The sequence below is a fragment of the Pecten maximus genome, chromosome 5, assembly GCF_902652985.1.
Source record: "Pecten maximus chromosome 5, xPecMax1.1, whole genome shotgun sequence".
In the NCBI taxonomy this organism is placed as follows: domain Eukaryota; kingdom Metazoa; phylum Mollusca; class Bivalvia; order Pectinida; family Pectinidae; genus Pecten; species Pecten maximus.
The window spans coordinates 19254206-19271992 of NC_047019.1; the positions used below are offsets into that span (position 1 = coordinate 19254206).

The 17787-nt window shown below is 32.9% G+C and overlaps 1 protein-coding gene across 1 annotated transcript; it reads right to left on the minus strand.

Moving 5' to 3' along the window:
• Positions 1–808: 808 nt before the first annotated feature.
• LOC117327439 (baculoviral IAP repeat-containing protein 3-like) lies at positions 809–9423 on the minus strand. Its single transcript, XM_033884409.1, has 10 exons — positions 9342–9423; positions 7798–9089; positions 7189–7355; positions 6841–6970; positions 5772–5932; positions 5451–5505; positions 4851–4991; positions 4556–4642; positions 4165–4197; positions 809–4010 (listed from the first exon to the last, which is right to left on the minus strand). The coding sequence occupies exons 2-10, from the start codon at positions 9020–9022 to the stop codon at positions 3814–3816; spliced, it is 2196 nt and encodes a 731-aa protein (XP_033740300.1). The 5' UTR covers positions 9023–9089; positions 9342–9423; the 3' UTR covers positions 809–3813.
• Positions 9424–17787: the final 8364 nt, after the last annotated feature.

A 17787-nucleotide genomic window follows, 5' to 3' on the forward strand; every position in this document is an offset into this window, starting at 1 on the left:
ACATTTATTACGAAATTCACACTCAAATGTAATGGTCCCATATGTGCGCTTACGGCATACATATAACTTATACGCAAGTCAAGTAATTGTTCTTAATATGATCGTTTGTAAATAACTTATGTTTTGAAGGCGGCATTAAAACTCATTCGATTAAAGAGAGATATGTTTCACCAAAAAACAATTATTCCTTCTGCGAATAAAAGCTGTTGTTGTAGTTCTGGTGTCTTCCGATCAAAGAGAGGTATATTTTACTGAAAAAAAAACAATTATTCCTTTTGTGACTGTACATTGTTCTCGGTGTCATTGTCCAGAGCCTCTCTATCAGAACGAGACATCTGACGTCGTGGTGAACATATATATAAATTCAGAGTGCATTACCATGTCAGAGTAAGTAATACGATACGAGAAGTCTGTGTATTAACGTCGTCACACGCTGTGCATCAGAAAATGTGTATTTGAATGATGAACTTGTACATGTTTGCTCATTGGACCGTGAAATATGTATGAGAGCATTTCACAAGAAAATTGTATTCGCTGGATGACTGTGTCCGTATACATAGACTCATACATAGACACAACATGAAGTTTTCGAAATGCATCACAACACCAAACTTTTCACATATCTGGGGCGGTTCTTTTCTATTTTGAAAGGAATGGTTATATTTCTTTCCGGGGAAAATGTATATATATGAACGTTATCAACAACAAAAAAACAAAAAACGAAAATCAAAAAACAAAAACAAAAACCAAAAAAAAAAGCAAAACAAAATCAAAACAAAACAACAACGATATGTTTTTGAAAATGGTATTGTGCGACAATAAACTGATTTACCATGTATCATCTATCATATCCGTTTTTATCAATGAAAAAAAATGTTTGAGATGAATTTTAAGAAACGCTAAACAGACAATTATGAAACCCTTTTTTTAAATATAAGCAACAAAGAATACCAAACATTTTCCAGTCCCAAATCTAGAAAACAAAGGCAGAATATTCACATCAACATACATTGTAGATTAAAATATAGATATAGATCACTAGAAAGTACAAAGACCAACATCATGACCCTAGTCGTTTTGTTTTAAAGAAAATTGATCACTATGACCAGAGTACTTAGTCGCATTAACAACAATAATGGCTCAGGAAAAACAGAACATTAATATACACGTAATAAGTGATTCAAAAAATTTTAAATTGTTTTTTTAAAGCATGTTTAACTTTTCCCGAAACATTTCAACATTCGAAAATTTCACATAGAATGGCAATAAAGGATTATAATTTATTTGGGTGGATTGTAACGATAACCCAAACTCGTCCTTTTTTTCAAAATAGCAATTTCCATTCTATACCATGCGATAATTGAATGAAAATAATAAGTGTATTAACAAACAGGATCATGTCAAGATGTGTATTCTAGTATGGAATACGATCAGCAATTATGATCATTTGTTCCTTGTACTGACTGATTATCCTATTATCAAACATCATATCGATAATTATGTAAACAGTATATAGCCATACGGTTTGGAAATAAAATCAAATGCAAAGAAAAGTTAGAATCAATATATATGTTCATAGTTATTTAAATCTAGGTTAAAACAGCAGGGGTGTATAAATAAATATCAAGTCAAGTGATTATAAACTGTCTATTCTTCTCTGTTGAAAAATAATAATTTACAATCAAATACCACAAATATCATGCAATACATTTAATAACGAACTTGGTATATCCATGTGCATTTAATTAAAATTAAAATATATATTTATTCAACTTGACTTGGCATATTTTGCAACATTATTCAGTTAATATATTTATCACATTTTCAAGTGCATACACTTGTGTGACATGAAATTATGTAACTTTTCAGAGGCATTATCATCTAAATCCAGACAAATCATTGTATCCCTCAACGAACTACCCAAATGTCATTAGTAAAGTTGAACTATTATGCAATGCAGCATGATGAATTATTTTAAGAATGATGGAAACCATGGAGTGAGCTCATTTAAGCAACACTTGTCGCTCAATCATTTTGTTTAACCAATTAAATATTTTTGAAATGAAATGTTACGGTTGTTATTATCAACAAAATGCTTTAAATTGAATGTTGAAGTAATACAACAAATGTATACGGATCATATCAGAAATGAAAAAATATTAATTGAAAAAAATTATTTCACATTAAAGAAATCCACGAAAGGATGGTTACGAAGAATTACAAAATGAAGGGCAGATGAAAATAAATCAAAACTTAGTATATAATATATAGATAAATGTACATCGATATCTTCTTAGTGTTTACGTAGATATTTAAGAGCTTATAGGTAATTACAATATTTGAAATAACTAAAACTATTTTACCTGTTGACAATTTTCAGTACACTCATATAATTATGTATTGTAAAATAACAATAAAAACGAATGTGCATGGATATTGCAAATAACCTATATTAATGTGTGAAAACAGTAGATATATAACCTACCTCGCTCTATACCTCTTTGTAAAAGATGGAGAGAATATATGTGTAATACGGAATTGATAAAATAAGAATTAAGCAAATAAAATTCATAAGTAAGAATGCCACATGCAATAATAACATAAATAACACTTGATAATAACAAAAAAAAAAAAGAACATGAACATCAATCAGACATTACGTTCTGATAGCCAATCTTCACTCTGACATTTTTTTTTCTGATAGTCAATCCTCACTCTTACAATATGTTCCGATAGCCAGTCCTCACTCTGACAATATTTTCGGATAGCCAATCTTCAATCTGACAATATGCTCTGATAGCCAATCTTCAATCTGACATTACGTTCTGATAGCCAATCTTCACTCTGACATTTTTTTTCTGATAGTCAATCCTCACTCTAACAATATGTTCGGATAGCCAATCCTCACTCTGACAATATTTTCTGATAGCCAATCTTCAATCTGACAATATGTTCTGATAGCCAATCCTCAATCTGACAATACGTTCTGATAGCCAATCCTCAATCTGACAATACGTTCTGATAGCCAATCCTCAATCTGACAATATTTTCTGATAGCCAATCTTCAATCTGACAATATGTTCTGATAGCCAATCTTCAATCTGACATTACGTTCTGATAGTCAATCTTCACTCTGACATTTTTTTTTTCTGATAGTCAATCCTCACTCTAACAATATGTTCCGATAGCCAATCCTCACTCTGACAATATTTTCTGATAGCCAATCTTCAATCTGACAATATGTTCTGATAGCCAATCCTCAATCTGACAATACGTTCTGATAGCCAATCCTCAATCTGACAATACGTTCTGATAGCCAATCCTCAATCTGACAATATTTTCTGATAGCCAATCTTCAATCTGACAATATGTTCTGATAGCCAATCTTCAATCTGACATTACGTTCTGATAGTCAATCTTCACTCTGACATTTTTTTTTTCTGATAGTCAATCCTCACTCTAACAATATGTTCCGATAGCCAATCCTCACTCTGACAATATTTTCTGATAGCCAATCTTCAATCTGACAATATGTTCTGATAGCCAATCCTCAATCTGACAATACGTTCTGATAGCCAATCCTCAATCTGACAATACGTTCTGATAGCCAATCCTCAATCTGACAATATTTTCTGATAGCCAATCTTCAATCTGACAATATGTTCTGATAGCCAATCTTCAATCTGACATTACGTTCTGATAGTCAATCTTCACTCTGACATTTTTTTTTCTGATAGTCAATCCTCACTCTAACAATATGTTCCGATAGCCAATCCTCACTCTGACAAAATGTTTTAAGGTGCTGTTGCAGGTTTATCCGAGGAAAGTCTTCACGCATGATGTCACCTCCTTGAAACAGACTGAGCATGTCGTCCGTCCTTTTCCACATGGCTCACACGTGGATCTATGGCCACATGGTAAAAAAAGCATACACTTTTCCTGTTTCCGGCATAAATCACATAGCTGTTTTGCCTTCAAGTATTCATTCTCCTTAGCCATCGCCTTGGGAGCTGTGTAAAATAGATGATTAAAACATCAAGTAAGAGACCATTATCAGCAATTTATCTGTATACATCTATGAACACAAACCACTATGTTTTATGGTATATAACTTTATATATTTAAAAGGTAAATATATAATCTGTAGCACATTATCATACTTACTGAAATTTATTTCATCCGAACTTGAACAGGATTCTGAAATGAAATGATAAATAAACATTCAATTGAGATATACTTTTTCTATCACTCGATATATTGATATATATTCATTGAAACAACAGCACTATCTTTTTTTTTTTTACATTTTACGAGCATATTTATTATGCTTTCCCCTGTGGCTTTTACATCATCAGACTGGCAGCCTTGAAATCTAGGCAGGCACTTTTTAGGACAGTGTGAGAACGTAAATTATCACCACATAACATCACAACATATCCGTATAACAATATACATAAGTTGGGTTACGAACAGTTATGGTGCAAAAGTTATTTCCTTAGATATGATTATTTATCATCTTTGAAATAACAATTGATGGAAATTATGAAACCTGTACCATATCCATCTTCTTCCAGTGACGACTCCTTCTCTTCCAGCTTGAATATAATATCCATCAATTCACTTGCATTGAATTCGCGTTTGCCTTTATAGGAAACAAATCATATTAAGTATTTGGATAGTCAATTGCGCAACGATTGAATATAACTAAATACCACATTTCTAAACCTGTACAAATTTTGGCATATCTTTTTACTATCATAACAATAAAATATAGAATCACAAAATAGGATCCGTACTTATCACATCGTGACTTATTGACTATTAGTAATAGGATTTTTGATAAAATTTACCTGATGTTTCCACGTGGACAAGGATTGCTTTCTTTATCATTTTTTTCCGGTAACCAAATTCCTTTATGCTCTCTACTGCTGCTGACAACATAGGATTTTCTTGCTCTTTTTTGCGACATTTTTCTTCATAGCTAGTCTCAGCTTAGGGAAATAAACCAAACAACGTTCATCAAATACAAATATTCAAAACAGAAAGTAATGATTTATTACAATAAACTAATAACAATTGTTAGTTCAAAAATAAACTAATAAACATTAACTTGCTAATAAGAGAAATGTGTGAGCAATGGAATTATTTCGAATTTTCAACATAATAAAATTACTAATATATTGCTGTGAAAGTTATAGCACACGTAATATTTAACAATTTTCCTGTTTTTGCCGGAGATATAACCCCTTAAAAACAGTTAAATGATACGATTAGGATATACTTTTAAAAGATAAAATGTCTCATAAAAAGTTTCTTTTCAAAAATCCAGGTAGAACAAATTTATTCTTTCTGCAAGCACTATCTGCAAACGCATGTTAGGCTGAGTTTTACTTTAAAAGTTTGTTTTTTTTGAGAGTTCATATAATATAACAATTATAAAATCTACATACCACGTGTAAGTTGTGACGTCACTCCGATCGCATTTTCATATTCTCCATCATTTTCCTAGAACAAAATGCATCCCATAGTAAAACTTTTAAACTTAGTAATACGTGTACGTCCTTTATACCAATTTAATCCAATGTGGATACATTCAAATGTTGAATATCGGTCAAACAATTTTGAAATCTTAACCATGTTATCTGACAGCTTGAGTAATATCTATATATTACCCTAAAATATTTCAATTACATTTAGTTTTCAAATTAATGTCAATGAAATCAAAATAGCAGCATTAATGATTTTACTAATACCGAGTTAAATATACGTACCTCCGGAAGAGCTGCTGCCTGTACAAAGGACAACCCTTTAACTTTGAGGACAAATTTACAGAATGGAAACCACTTCGCGTGCTCTGTCCATGGATCATCGTTCGGTTCCCACTCCTGGAGACCCCCGTCACAGTAATGGCACCGGACAGTGTCCATTTCACCTGTTGAGGGTTCATATGTTAAATATACAGTTGTATGCTAGCTTAAAAATTCGGGCAACAAATCTTATGATATGAAATCCGTTCTGGACGCAGAATTTGAACAATTTACATATCGCCTTATCAACAGCGAAAACGTCATTCCAAATAATGTTTTATATACTGACAGGAAACAATGAATACAGTATATGTACCTTTGATGAGGTAACATGAACAAAGTTAAATTATCAAAATAAGTCAATAGAATATTCAATTGTAGTTGCGTTTTTGTGCAATATCGAAGTATGTTGAGTTCTGGTGTATTTCTGAAATATTGAATTCAAATTTAATTTCAAATCTACATAAAATTAAACATTAATCAGCATTTGATTCAATCAGAGAAATGGAAAGATGAATACCGATGTTAACATTTAAATACAATCAATTATTTTCATCAATACTGTCATGGCTCTGAGATTGTTTTTTAAGATGTCTTGCTTGCATGAAAACTTTGTTGGTTAAATCACACTTATATAAAGGTACAATAGATATGCATAAATAGGTGACGACACGAATTTAGACGTATAATGCTACATATAATTTAATTCTTCTTAAAACTTATAAATAATGTGCATAACAACAACGCATTTGCTAGTTACGCCACTATTGATTGCTTAAGATGGTTGTATACCTGTTTTAGGTCCATTAAATAGCTGAATGCTGCCTGTACACTATATTGAGACGTATGTATGATCTCGCGTGATCTTGCGTTGCGGGGTCATAACAAAAAATGTGTTGTTATGGGATACAATAATGTAATTACATTAAGTTAGTCATTTATTGTCATGAAACGACATATTCATTACAGTTTATACGGAACTACGGAATGTAAGCGTTTATCCAATTTTAGATAAAAGCCGTCTATCGGGTACCTGTGTAAAAGAAGCCTGCTTCAGCCAACTGTTCTGGTCTCTGGAGAACGTAGTTTTGTGGCCAGGTAGGACCAAACGTCTCGAGTCTCGTGCTCGCCTGGCTCATTTGGGGATGTTTAGGTGTGTATATCTATGACATAAAACATATTAACGTTATCGACGTTAATTTGATCTTGATATATTTTACATCATGTGTACATGTTATTCAATGTACAATGAATTAATTTGTACCAATAGTGAATAAAAGTCACACAAGAAAAATATAACAGACTCAACGTACCACAAGTAATCATATAAACCTATAATTTCACGAGTTTTTATCATCCGAAAGTAACCATATAACATTACCTCTGCCCAACTCCTTTGAATGCCTGAGATGAAATGGTCATCTCGTTGACCTCTCAGATAGGGACAGTCTGGACTGTGACGAGCATGTTCTACCCAGGGGTCATCAGTTGGATCCCATTCTGCCAGGCCAATATCACAATTGAAACAACGGACTATGTCCTCTTCCCCTAGTAGAAGTAAAAAAAAAATGCAGATTTATTTGTATTGATTCTTTGTACAATTTTATTGATTTTGATTGAAAGAACATTTGTCAGTTACACAAAAAATTAATATACGAATGAAATAATATCAATATCACATGAACATGAATGTTGATTATTATATCTATTATGCAAATCTCGAGCTTCTCACCCTAAAACGACGGTTGAAGCAATGTAATGTATGTTATTATTGATTGAGTTATAAGTGACGTCTCAATTGTGTTCTCAAAGCGTATAATGTTTTAATGAGAATTGTTAGCTTTAGTAACATATGCGAGTTAACGATAATGCATTATAATAAACTGATCAACATTTCCCCTTGAAAAATTGAATAATACCATATTGTTAAAACAATAATCTGATAAATAATAAAAACTTATGTTTTTGTATTTATATTTTGATGACATACCTGTAAAGAAAAACCCAGAATGTACTAAGTTATCGATGTCCTGATATCTGCCAAGCCAGTTTCTGAAAGACTCTCGTCTAGCCTCTGGTGACCTCTGACCCGGATTTCGTGGTTCATAAGTAACTATTGGATGACTAGATGTTGATGTTTCTGATGCTGCTGATGCTCCTTGTACACTATCGGCTTGTGTGTCGTTACGTGCGGTAAGGTGTGTGTGTTCTTCATTGATCGTTTCCATCTGGTCAGGTTCATATCTTGTAACGTTTTCAGCAGCAGCGTCAAGCTGGAGTCTATGTAAGTTATTGTTAACTGTTTCGAAATCAATTCCGTTCTCAGGACCTGATGCCTCTTGTTGAACCAATGTTGAAATCGATTCCCCCCTATACACCGCTGGACACGTAGGTGATATCTGTCTATGGACTGTGTATGGGTCATTTCCGTTGAAATCGTCAATGCTAAGTTGTATATTACACGAACGACAACCAACCAAATGACCATGTGCTGCAATGCTATGGAATCCCGCTTCTGCTAACCGAGATGGAGATATCCCTGATTCATTCGGCCACTGGCCGTAACTATTCAGTAAGGAATAGAACGGATTGATATTTATTTGTTCATTTCTATCGTTCGGATATATGGGAATTGGTGTCAGCTGCGGCAGTTTTGATTCAAAAGTTTGTGGCATAAGTACATTACGACGATCTGGTGGTTGCTTAAAACATCCTTTCTTTTCCAGATCTGTCAAAGCGCCTTGTAAAAACCCCTTCAATACCACGGCATTGGTCATACCAGGTTTTTTATGCCTATCCGTGCGTTTCAGTTCGTCTTTCGAATATTGAACGGACATGACATGATGGCAAGGCTTTCCGAGCGAAATCTGGCACGGATTTTTGCTCATATGTACTATGTGATCGATATCACACCCTTTACGATTCCATTCGTCTCTTTCGTCTGGTTCTCTGTCATTGATATCTCGTTCTATATTTTTCGTATCAATGTCTCCGACAAAAACATCATTTTGTAAACCATATTGATTAGCAATTAAAACGGCCCCGCGTGTATCATTGTGTTTACTTGACGAAGCATTTGATATATCGTCGAAATCATATTCGTTGTTAATTTCCAAAACTGCGGAGGTGCCCTTCGAAGAGAAATTCATTGATAAGCTGAACGTTTTCAGCCAGTCCTTTTTGCCATTTTTCAGTGACGCTTTCTTCATATGCATTTTTTAATTTGTACCTCTTTGTTCTTCTTTATCTTTATGGGAATCACCATTTTCTTGAAATGTTTTCCTATCAACAAAATTTCGTAGAAAAATCAACTATTGTCATATCTTTATTACGTTGATCTTTTTCATTTAATTTGAATTACATTTATCGTCGAAATTTAAAGAAAATTGAAATAAGAAATTGAAAAAGCATTGCATATTTACAACAATGAGTGAAATACACTGTAAAAGCAATTCATAAAAGGACTAATTTAACAGAAGATTCCCACATATAACGGTCATTACAAATGAGGAGCTCATTTTTGTTAGTACTTACTTGCCGAGATAAGGACGTTTATAAGGATGCATATTCATCTTCCTGAATTTGACAGAAGATACGCTTTTCACAAAATCTATAAAAAAAGAAATTACACATCAGTGTTAGCAAAGACGGAGACGACCATTTCATCGTGATCTATATAAAGAACATAACCAAAATTATTCATACATTGTCTATCTATGTAAACAAAAACAAAAACAAAAACAAACAAACGAATATTTGTCTGGAATTATAACAACATTTATAAAGAATATATCACAAAACGTAAGAAAAATAAAGCAAAACAATGTGTATGTGCGTTATTTTGCCGTTACACTTACATAAATTATGCGTCCCTCACATTAAATGAACGGATACGTCATATAGCTGTAATACTAACATAAATTATGTACCCCCTGAAAAAATGGACAGATACACTATATAGAACTAACAAACGTAAACGATGCATTATAAGGAAATGAACGGATACACAATGGAGCAGTACTACTACTATCATTGATGCATCTCTTAAATGTAATGGACGGATGCATTAATCACTAGATTTTTATTTTTATTTTAACGACATAATCATTTTATTATGTAACAATAGTCGAGCACAAGTCCGAAAAAATAATCAGGTGAATTAAGAACAGACATAGTTTCGACTTAGCATTGGCTTCTTTTGCATGTAATGAATGAGTATTCACTCTCTTTGATCGATTCTTTTCCATCATTACAGACTCGTCGTTTTACTGTTGAAGGTTTATAACAAATAGCGCGTGCTCTCAACAATACAATGATGTCAGGGCAACAATACAACTGACTTGTATTGCAAAACCACTGATTGACATAATTACTTTAATTTTTATTCAAATCATAGTAAACATACGAAAGTTATTATTCCTTTCAAACTTGCTTCGAGGATTAAAACAATCGTCAGCGAGAAGAAAGTACGAGACATTAGGCTTTGTCAGTTAAAACAGTATCTTAAAGTTCAATGCTATCTGGTTGAGGTGATAGAATATGGTATAAGAAAGCTATTGAAAAGGGACCTTTTACATCCCGTGTACATAAACAAAAAAAATAGAACCAATTAAATACTTTTATTAACCTTAGGAACTTCAAAGTTTATCCCGCGATTAAAACAAGATGTGAGGAGCTAAAGCAATACAGTTCTCATATGTGAATTTTTTTAAAAACATACTATTTTACATAGTAGACGTCATCCTAAAAAAATTTAACAAATGTTGACATGTTCTAAATTTAACAGTTCAAGTATTAACCCCAGGGCTTCCAAATGTAAGACATGCAGGTGCGGTACATGTCCAATGCTTATTGAATTTAGTAGATATACCTTTAAAATTGGCTTACATTTACCGTAAAATCCGATATGTAAATCAAAGTGTGTGATATATGCCATTTGGTGACTTTTACATAGGTCAAACTAGTAATGAACTTAGAACTCAACTCGTATGACTGTACATAGGCAGCAAACAAAGACTCACTCATTACGTATTTTATATGTCAATAAGCATATCCATGACAATGCTGGTGGCCAATTCAATGCAGTACCTTTATATCAACTACATTCATCTGATACTTTTTCACTAGAGAAAAAAAGAGGACTAGTTAATGAAAATATAAAACCTAGTATCAACAGACCATAGTAAAAATAACGCACTTTATCTTTATAAACTTGCTTTGTGAACGAATTACATTGTGACGTCACATTATTTGTGACGTAATCAAGTTGTCCTTTCAAAAATAAACTTTTCTGAAGAGCAGCAAGAGCTGTGAAAGCGCGAGAAAGTATATAAATTCAAATTTAAAATCAAAGCGAATATGAATTGTACATGATCTGTAAACAATGTTCTGAATTTTACATTGGCTAGACAAGCAATGAGATCAGAAAGCGTATGAAAGTACATATACAGCAAACAAGAACAGACAGTCTAAGATTTGTAACAGTCAGCAAACATATGTACCAATGTTCTAAAAGTGATTTTTCTGTTTTACTTATATACTAAGTGTCTAGCTCAGATGCTATAGAAGGAAAAATAAAGGAAAATATGCTCATTAGTCTATTAAACCTAAATCTTAATTCATGTAGTTCTGTGCAATTCCAAATTAATATTACCCTATTTATAAGTTTGTATTTATGTGTACTTTTGGTCTTTGTCTTTTATGACGTCATCGATCTCTGTTGTTTTGATGTAACCTCTCATATCCTAGGGGTTGACAGATTAAAGCACAACCGAGGGAATGACAGAGCATTTTAAAAAGGAAAAACGGGTGAAAAACCCTGTGAATGATTGGATATACCTGTCCGATGTAGAGGCCTATGTTCTCACATACTTAACAAGAGGCCAAAGGCCACGTAGTTCTCTGGGCATGGTATTAGTATTCAATTTATTGTTGTCAATTTTGTATTGTATACATACTTTTATAATTAAACATTAATCAAGCATTTATTATAATTTCATTTAGAGCATATGGGGCTCAAAATGGCCTTAGAAATCGACAAGCCGTAAAACAAATTTGTTTTAATGCGCAACGAGGGTTTGTCGTTGCTTCTTTACTCATTTTCCTCCCCTATCTCATGATAGTGCAAGAGGCCCAGATGACCTGTATAACTCATCTGGTTATTTAAGAAAATAGCCTACATTTTAAATGATTTAAATCAAAAGTTACCTAAAGTGCATATTATCTGTGCATCTAGACCCATATTGTGTAAGTATATTACTAAATGGACCCATTTTGGCACTGCCCTTCGAGCCCTGAGGTTGTCTCGACCCCATTAAATTGAATCAGTCACCTAGGGATGTTATCTTCGTAACATGAGCGATTATATATAATAATATCCATAGTCAGGAAAGTCAATTAAACAGCCCTGGTGTGATTAAGACCCAGAGTAATCTGGCAGTTGATTTAGTAAATTTTAGATTAACAGGTTTTTAGGTCGCTTGAGAGTGGGAGACAATGATGTTTTGGTCAGCTGGTGTTTCTATGTTAAGGTGTACATACATGTTATGGAATCTCTGATTTGGTGACCATAGTACGAAGTTTTGTATGTTTTGATGTTCTGATGTTCTGATTAGGACTTGTTGATGTGCGCACTCCGGTGAATGTGGATATGTACTTAATGTTTTGAAATAAACTGTAAATAGTGTATTAACACTTGTTTGTGGATTGAACCCCGTCACAATATTTTGATGCCAACCTTCATATTTCATATATTGCCATTTACCAACCATGAATATCTGGTTTCGACAGATTAAACTTTACATTCTTGCATGATATCTGTTGATTTGCACATTTAACTGATATTTCCCTTGACAACAATACTAGCAGTTAAGTACTAATTAAAGATATATATTTCACTCACATCTTGTACTAAACACGTATTATAATACAGATAGTGTATACAAATTATACTATGGTATGCTCTAAGTGTGATACAATTATTCTGATGCAAATTATATGGAATATTCGTAGTATAGAATTAAATATTGTAATGCGTGATAATAATTATATGTGAACCACATACAATAAATTTGCTATTTAAAACTTTATGTCACATGTAGTATAAATTTGCTATAAATAACGTTATGTCACATACATTATATAAATTTGCTATATATAACTTTATGTATTGTATTTTCATTAATTCTTTAATTAAATCTTATCATTTGATGATATAAAGCAATGCTTTTGTATGTACCAAGACAGAGGCATTTGTCCACAAACACATTCAGGACTTGTCCGTTCACTACACTGTAGACCACAGACACACGTATGTGTTTCCCCTTCAGTGTAAATTATACCTTATATTAGGGATCAGTGGTTAACGACCTGCCTGGACAAAATTAATTGATACTGTCAATAGTCCAGATAACACCAACATACACAAATTGCACTGAATCTCGGCCAAATGATACTGCCTAGTGGGAGGTATAGCTCAAATTTCACCGTTGTTACTAAAAATAAACATTAAAACGTATTTTTTCTTTAATTTAAATAATTCCGGTTGATATCGAATATTGTGATTGTTATGAACACAGCAACTACACAATACATATAATCTGGCATCACAACATACAGTCATAAATGCACAGTTAGGCTTAAAATGTGTTTACAAGGTGCAAAGCAGCAAATTTTACGACCGCTGGCTATAGTTCTCGGAGCTATAAATAGCCCCAGAGAACTAGAAACTGTTAGGTATTGTTAAATCTTTTTATCGCGCCATCAATGTCCCACAAAATCAAATTGAATATTGATATGACTTTAGATAAGAAAAATGTTGAAACCCGTGTTAATAAAAGATAAGCGCAATCTGAGTTATCTATACATGTTGTCTTACATCATAGTATCCGTATTATATAGCACGTTGTGTGTATAGTATGGGTATCTATAAATAGACATTTTACACTTACGTGTATCGGAATTCATTATTCAACAGCATACGTCCGGTTTATACCTGTTTAAATATAATTAAGAAATAGGTTGTGGTGCAAATTGGCTTTAATTCAACTTTATAATTTGACGAAATTGTATCGCTTCATTAACGGAACATTTGGAAAGATAGTACACAGTATGTTAAGTGTATTGCTGTATCACGATCGAATACATTCTGTCATGCTTCATTGATGACTCACAAAGGACTGATAATTAGTTTTAGTCCAGCCTGTCTTAATCAACATACTGTAATGTATGAAACTCAAACAAGTCTAATGCTAAAACAAAATTAGAAAGATGTCATAATTTTAAAGCTGCGATGACCACCTTACTACCATACCATATGGACGGACGTACGGACTCTCACACACAAAGACATATAGAAACGACTAATAACTCATTTACCAGAACGTCTTTTCAAAATTCCAAACCAACGGTCCGTCAATATTTTGATACATAATATATATGCTATATACATATATTGATAATGAATTGAATATTTTGTGTCAGGTCCCCGTACCCATTAAGTCGGGAGTATGAAAAAGCTAATCGAATTGAAATAAGTTATCTCGTTACACTCCATCACGTAGACTTATGATATCTTATTTCAAATAGACTGCGAAAAAAATCAAACAACGCATAAATTGTAGTCTCATATTTTTCATTCACATATCTGATTTTTAGTCTTAAGGCTGTTTAGTTGCTTTCTCTATCTAAAGTTAATCGAGACTTGCTTTACATTAATTGATCGAAAAATACCCTTCAATGCCAGAAAACATTACCCGGTGAACTCGAGTATCAAGAGGAAGGTAGAAATTTGTATTTGAATTCACAATTATAATATACATAGACTCTAGATATGTCTTTGACACCGGATGAAGTTCCGAGAGGTAGACATCTTAACATGAATACATACTGTAGGTACAAGTTTCGTTGACGAACACTTAATTACTACCAGAAATGCTGTTATGGTTTCCCTATTTCTGCCATTGCAGCTGTGTACCTACCTGTAATAGGAGATAATATCAGTCATAGAGTAAAACTTCAGTTGATAACCCTTACAAAATGTATATCTATCAATGTGATCAAATGTCAGTATGATCATGAGACAATTTTATTTATAAATATGTTCGTGTACCAGCATGCAGATCTTATGTTACATTACTTACCTACATGGAGGTCATGGGTGGGTCACATACCCGTGAATGTGTCGTAATCGTAGGGTTACCAGGAAAAACAAAATTGCCTTCAACTACGCACATATCACAAAGGTTCTCAAAATAGGAGTTCGGAAATACGTGTGCCTATAAACAGATGTCTGTTGTTCATACACACATTCCTGGCGCTATGAGCGTCAGCCTAATACAGTATACAGAGTTTCAGTGACGTTTCCCTTTGCATATACTATATTAATTGCAGAAAGAAATTTCATAAAAAATCAGTTTGCCGACAGAAAAGTGGGAAATAACGATATGATTGTATATTAATGGGATAGTATACATACTAATATTGTAAAATATCTTAAATACGTATGAATTGTCAGAAAAAATAGTTTACATCTATGTACCATTTTGTGCATTAGTATTGACAACATATAGTTTAACCATTTGATATTTTATGAAAATTGTTGCATTCTTCAGCATTCATTATACATGACTTTAATATCAACAGAAGCATCTGAAAAAATCATTTCACAAAGTTCCTTGCAGTTTTCATCATATTGATACTATAATGTTTTTGACCATTGTTCATATGTATTTCAAATATATATGTACTTAACCCTTTGAAATAAACTTGGTCGAAGGACACCAACAAACTTTAAGATCAACTTAAAAGCATACACTGCAATTTCAAACTAATACGAACCATCTATTTTGAAAAAAAATATCTTTTAAACCGCAAATTCCTCAAATTCAGGGAAATGATTTATCTGTGTTATTTCAATGAACCATCAGTCCTGTCGAAATAAATAGATACATTAAGTTTGTGGATGAACACCCATATATTAAATCAGATACATGATCTGCACAAAATTACGTGGGGTTCTTTAAATAGAAATGAGATATGATACAGGTGACTATAGATAGATGTCTGAAATCGGAACAGGGTATATAGGTAAAGTAGTACATGAAAAACAGAGTAACAGTATATATATGTGTGTTTCAATGGTTCGTCATCATATATAATTGTATACTTATCATTATAATTATACATTAACAATTCCGGTGTACATACAAATATTCGTAAAAGGTCAGTTTCGAAGTGAATAAATGAAATTTGACTGAAGCATGAAGGTGAAAAATGTAACTTTCAGACAGTGTTTGAACAACAACTCTTATTTACAGGTGCGTTTCAAATAGCGTGTTCCTGTCTCTGGTTTATATGACGGGACACAAACTAGAGTTCAAATCAGTTTGCAATCAATTTTTATATTATTTCTTCAAATAGTTTCAAACCAAATTTCTATATACATGTATTCTATTTGTCACGTAATGATTAAAGTCCACATGCATTAGCCTTCCAATATATAAAATGTAAATTTAGTCCACGGATGAAGTTCTAGTCACACATGGTAATCAGTAGTATAAATTTCATCCCTTTGCTTGTTTGTAATCTAACCGCTGCCAGGGTCATCATTATGAACATATAGAATGCAACTGACCATTTTCCATATTGAAAAGTGTATCATTAAGATTAATGACTCAATAAATGCGTTATCATTTTGGATAACGTACAGATGTATACATAATCGCATTATCGCTATTAAACTTGTGGTCGGTTGATGACGTTTACCACATCTATCAGACTAAAATCTGATCTGGTTTACACTTTTGAAAAAAAAATGAATAAATAAATGAATAGATAAAACAAAATGTGATTTTTGTTACTATCAAATATCCCCAATCTTCAGTAGGTATCGACAAAGGTAAGCATAAACCTAATAGAAAACACCAGTCAAATATCGTTCTCTAGGATATATACAATTTAGGAATTCGTAAGGGATATTAAAATTAGGTTTGCTGATAGAATAATATGCATATCACTAATTTCCTGGCAGTTTTCATCATACCAATGGAAAACGAGCATACAATTATTTCTAGTTAAACCGTTCATATTTATATTCATTTGCATAATGTTCTGTTTGTTGTTTGTAATAAATTTGGCCGAAGGACATAAACAAGCTCCTACATCCAAACAGATATTTGGGATAAAATATTATCTTATTTTCTCATATCAGGTTCAAACCAATCAAAGAAACGATCTCACTGAACAAACAGGAATGTCGATATTTATAAACAAACGAAATGCGTAGATATTAGTGAGGTCAAATTCATTAAATGATCTATTTAGCCGGCATACAGTCGAGGGGACACAACTCATGTGGACATACCGCCTTTCTGTTGTGTGGCGTGTATCGTTCACTAGTGTAATACTTGCTCTCAAAACTAAGTGCACATGTAAACATATTACAGTTTTAAAGTTTAAGCATCAAAATAGTAGCAATGCAGTATTGGCGTTCACCAAATTTCCATATTACAACAGAATTGTTCATTGGCATTGTTTTCTTTTCTTTTCTGTCTAGAACCCTTAATACAGATATTGTGCTCTCCATTCCTAACATTGAATTGACTAGCCCCCCCCCCCCCCCCCTCTCTCTCTCTCTCTCTCTCTCTCTCTCTCTCTCTCTCTCTCTCTCTCTCTCTCTCTCTCTCTCTCTCTCTCTCTCTCTCTCTCTCATATGTGTACGTGAATGAGATTGGTTTGAATGTGATGTAGGTTGTCTTGTTTTTTTGTTTTTGAATTTTTGTGAGAGGTTATGATAGATGTAATTGGCTAAATCAGTGTGGAGCGTGGTCAATCATGATTGATCAGGCTACCAGGAAACTGAATATGTGTGTGTTTGTATATTCTGCGTCTGTGTATGAGGATGTGTGTATGTTTTGTATGTCTGTCAATATATTCACGATTATGAGTATGTATGATTAGGCAGTATGAAGATGATGATTGT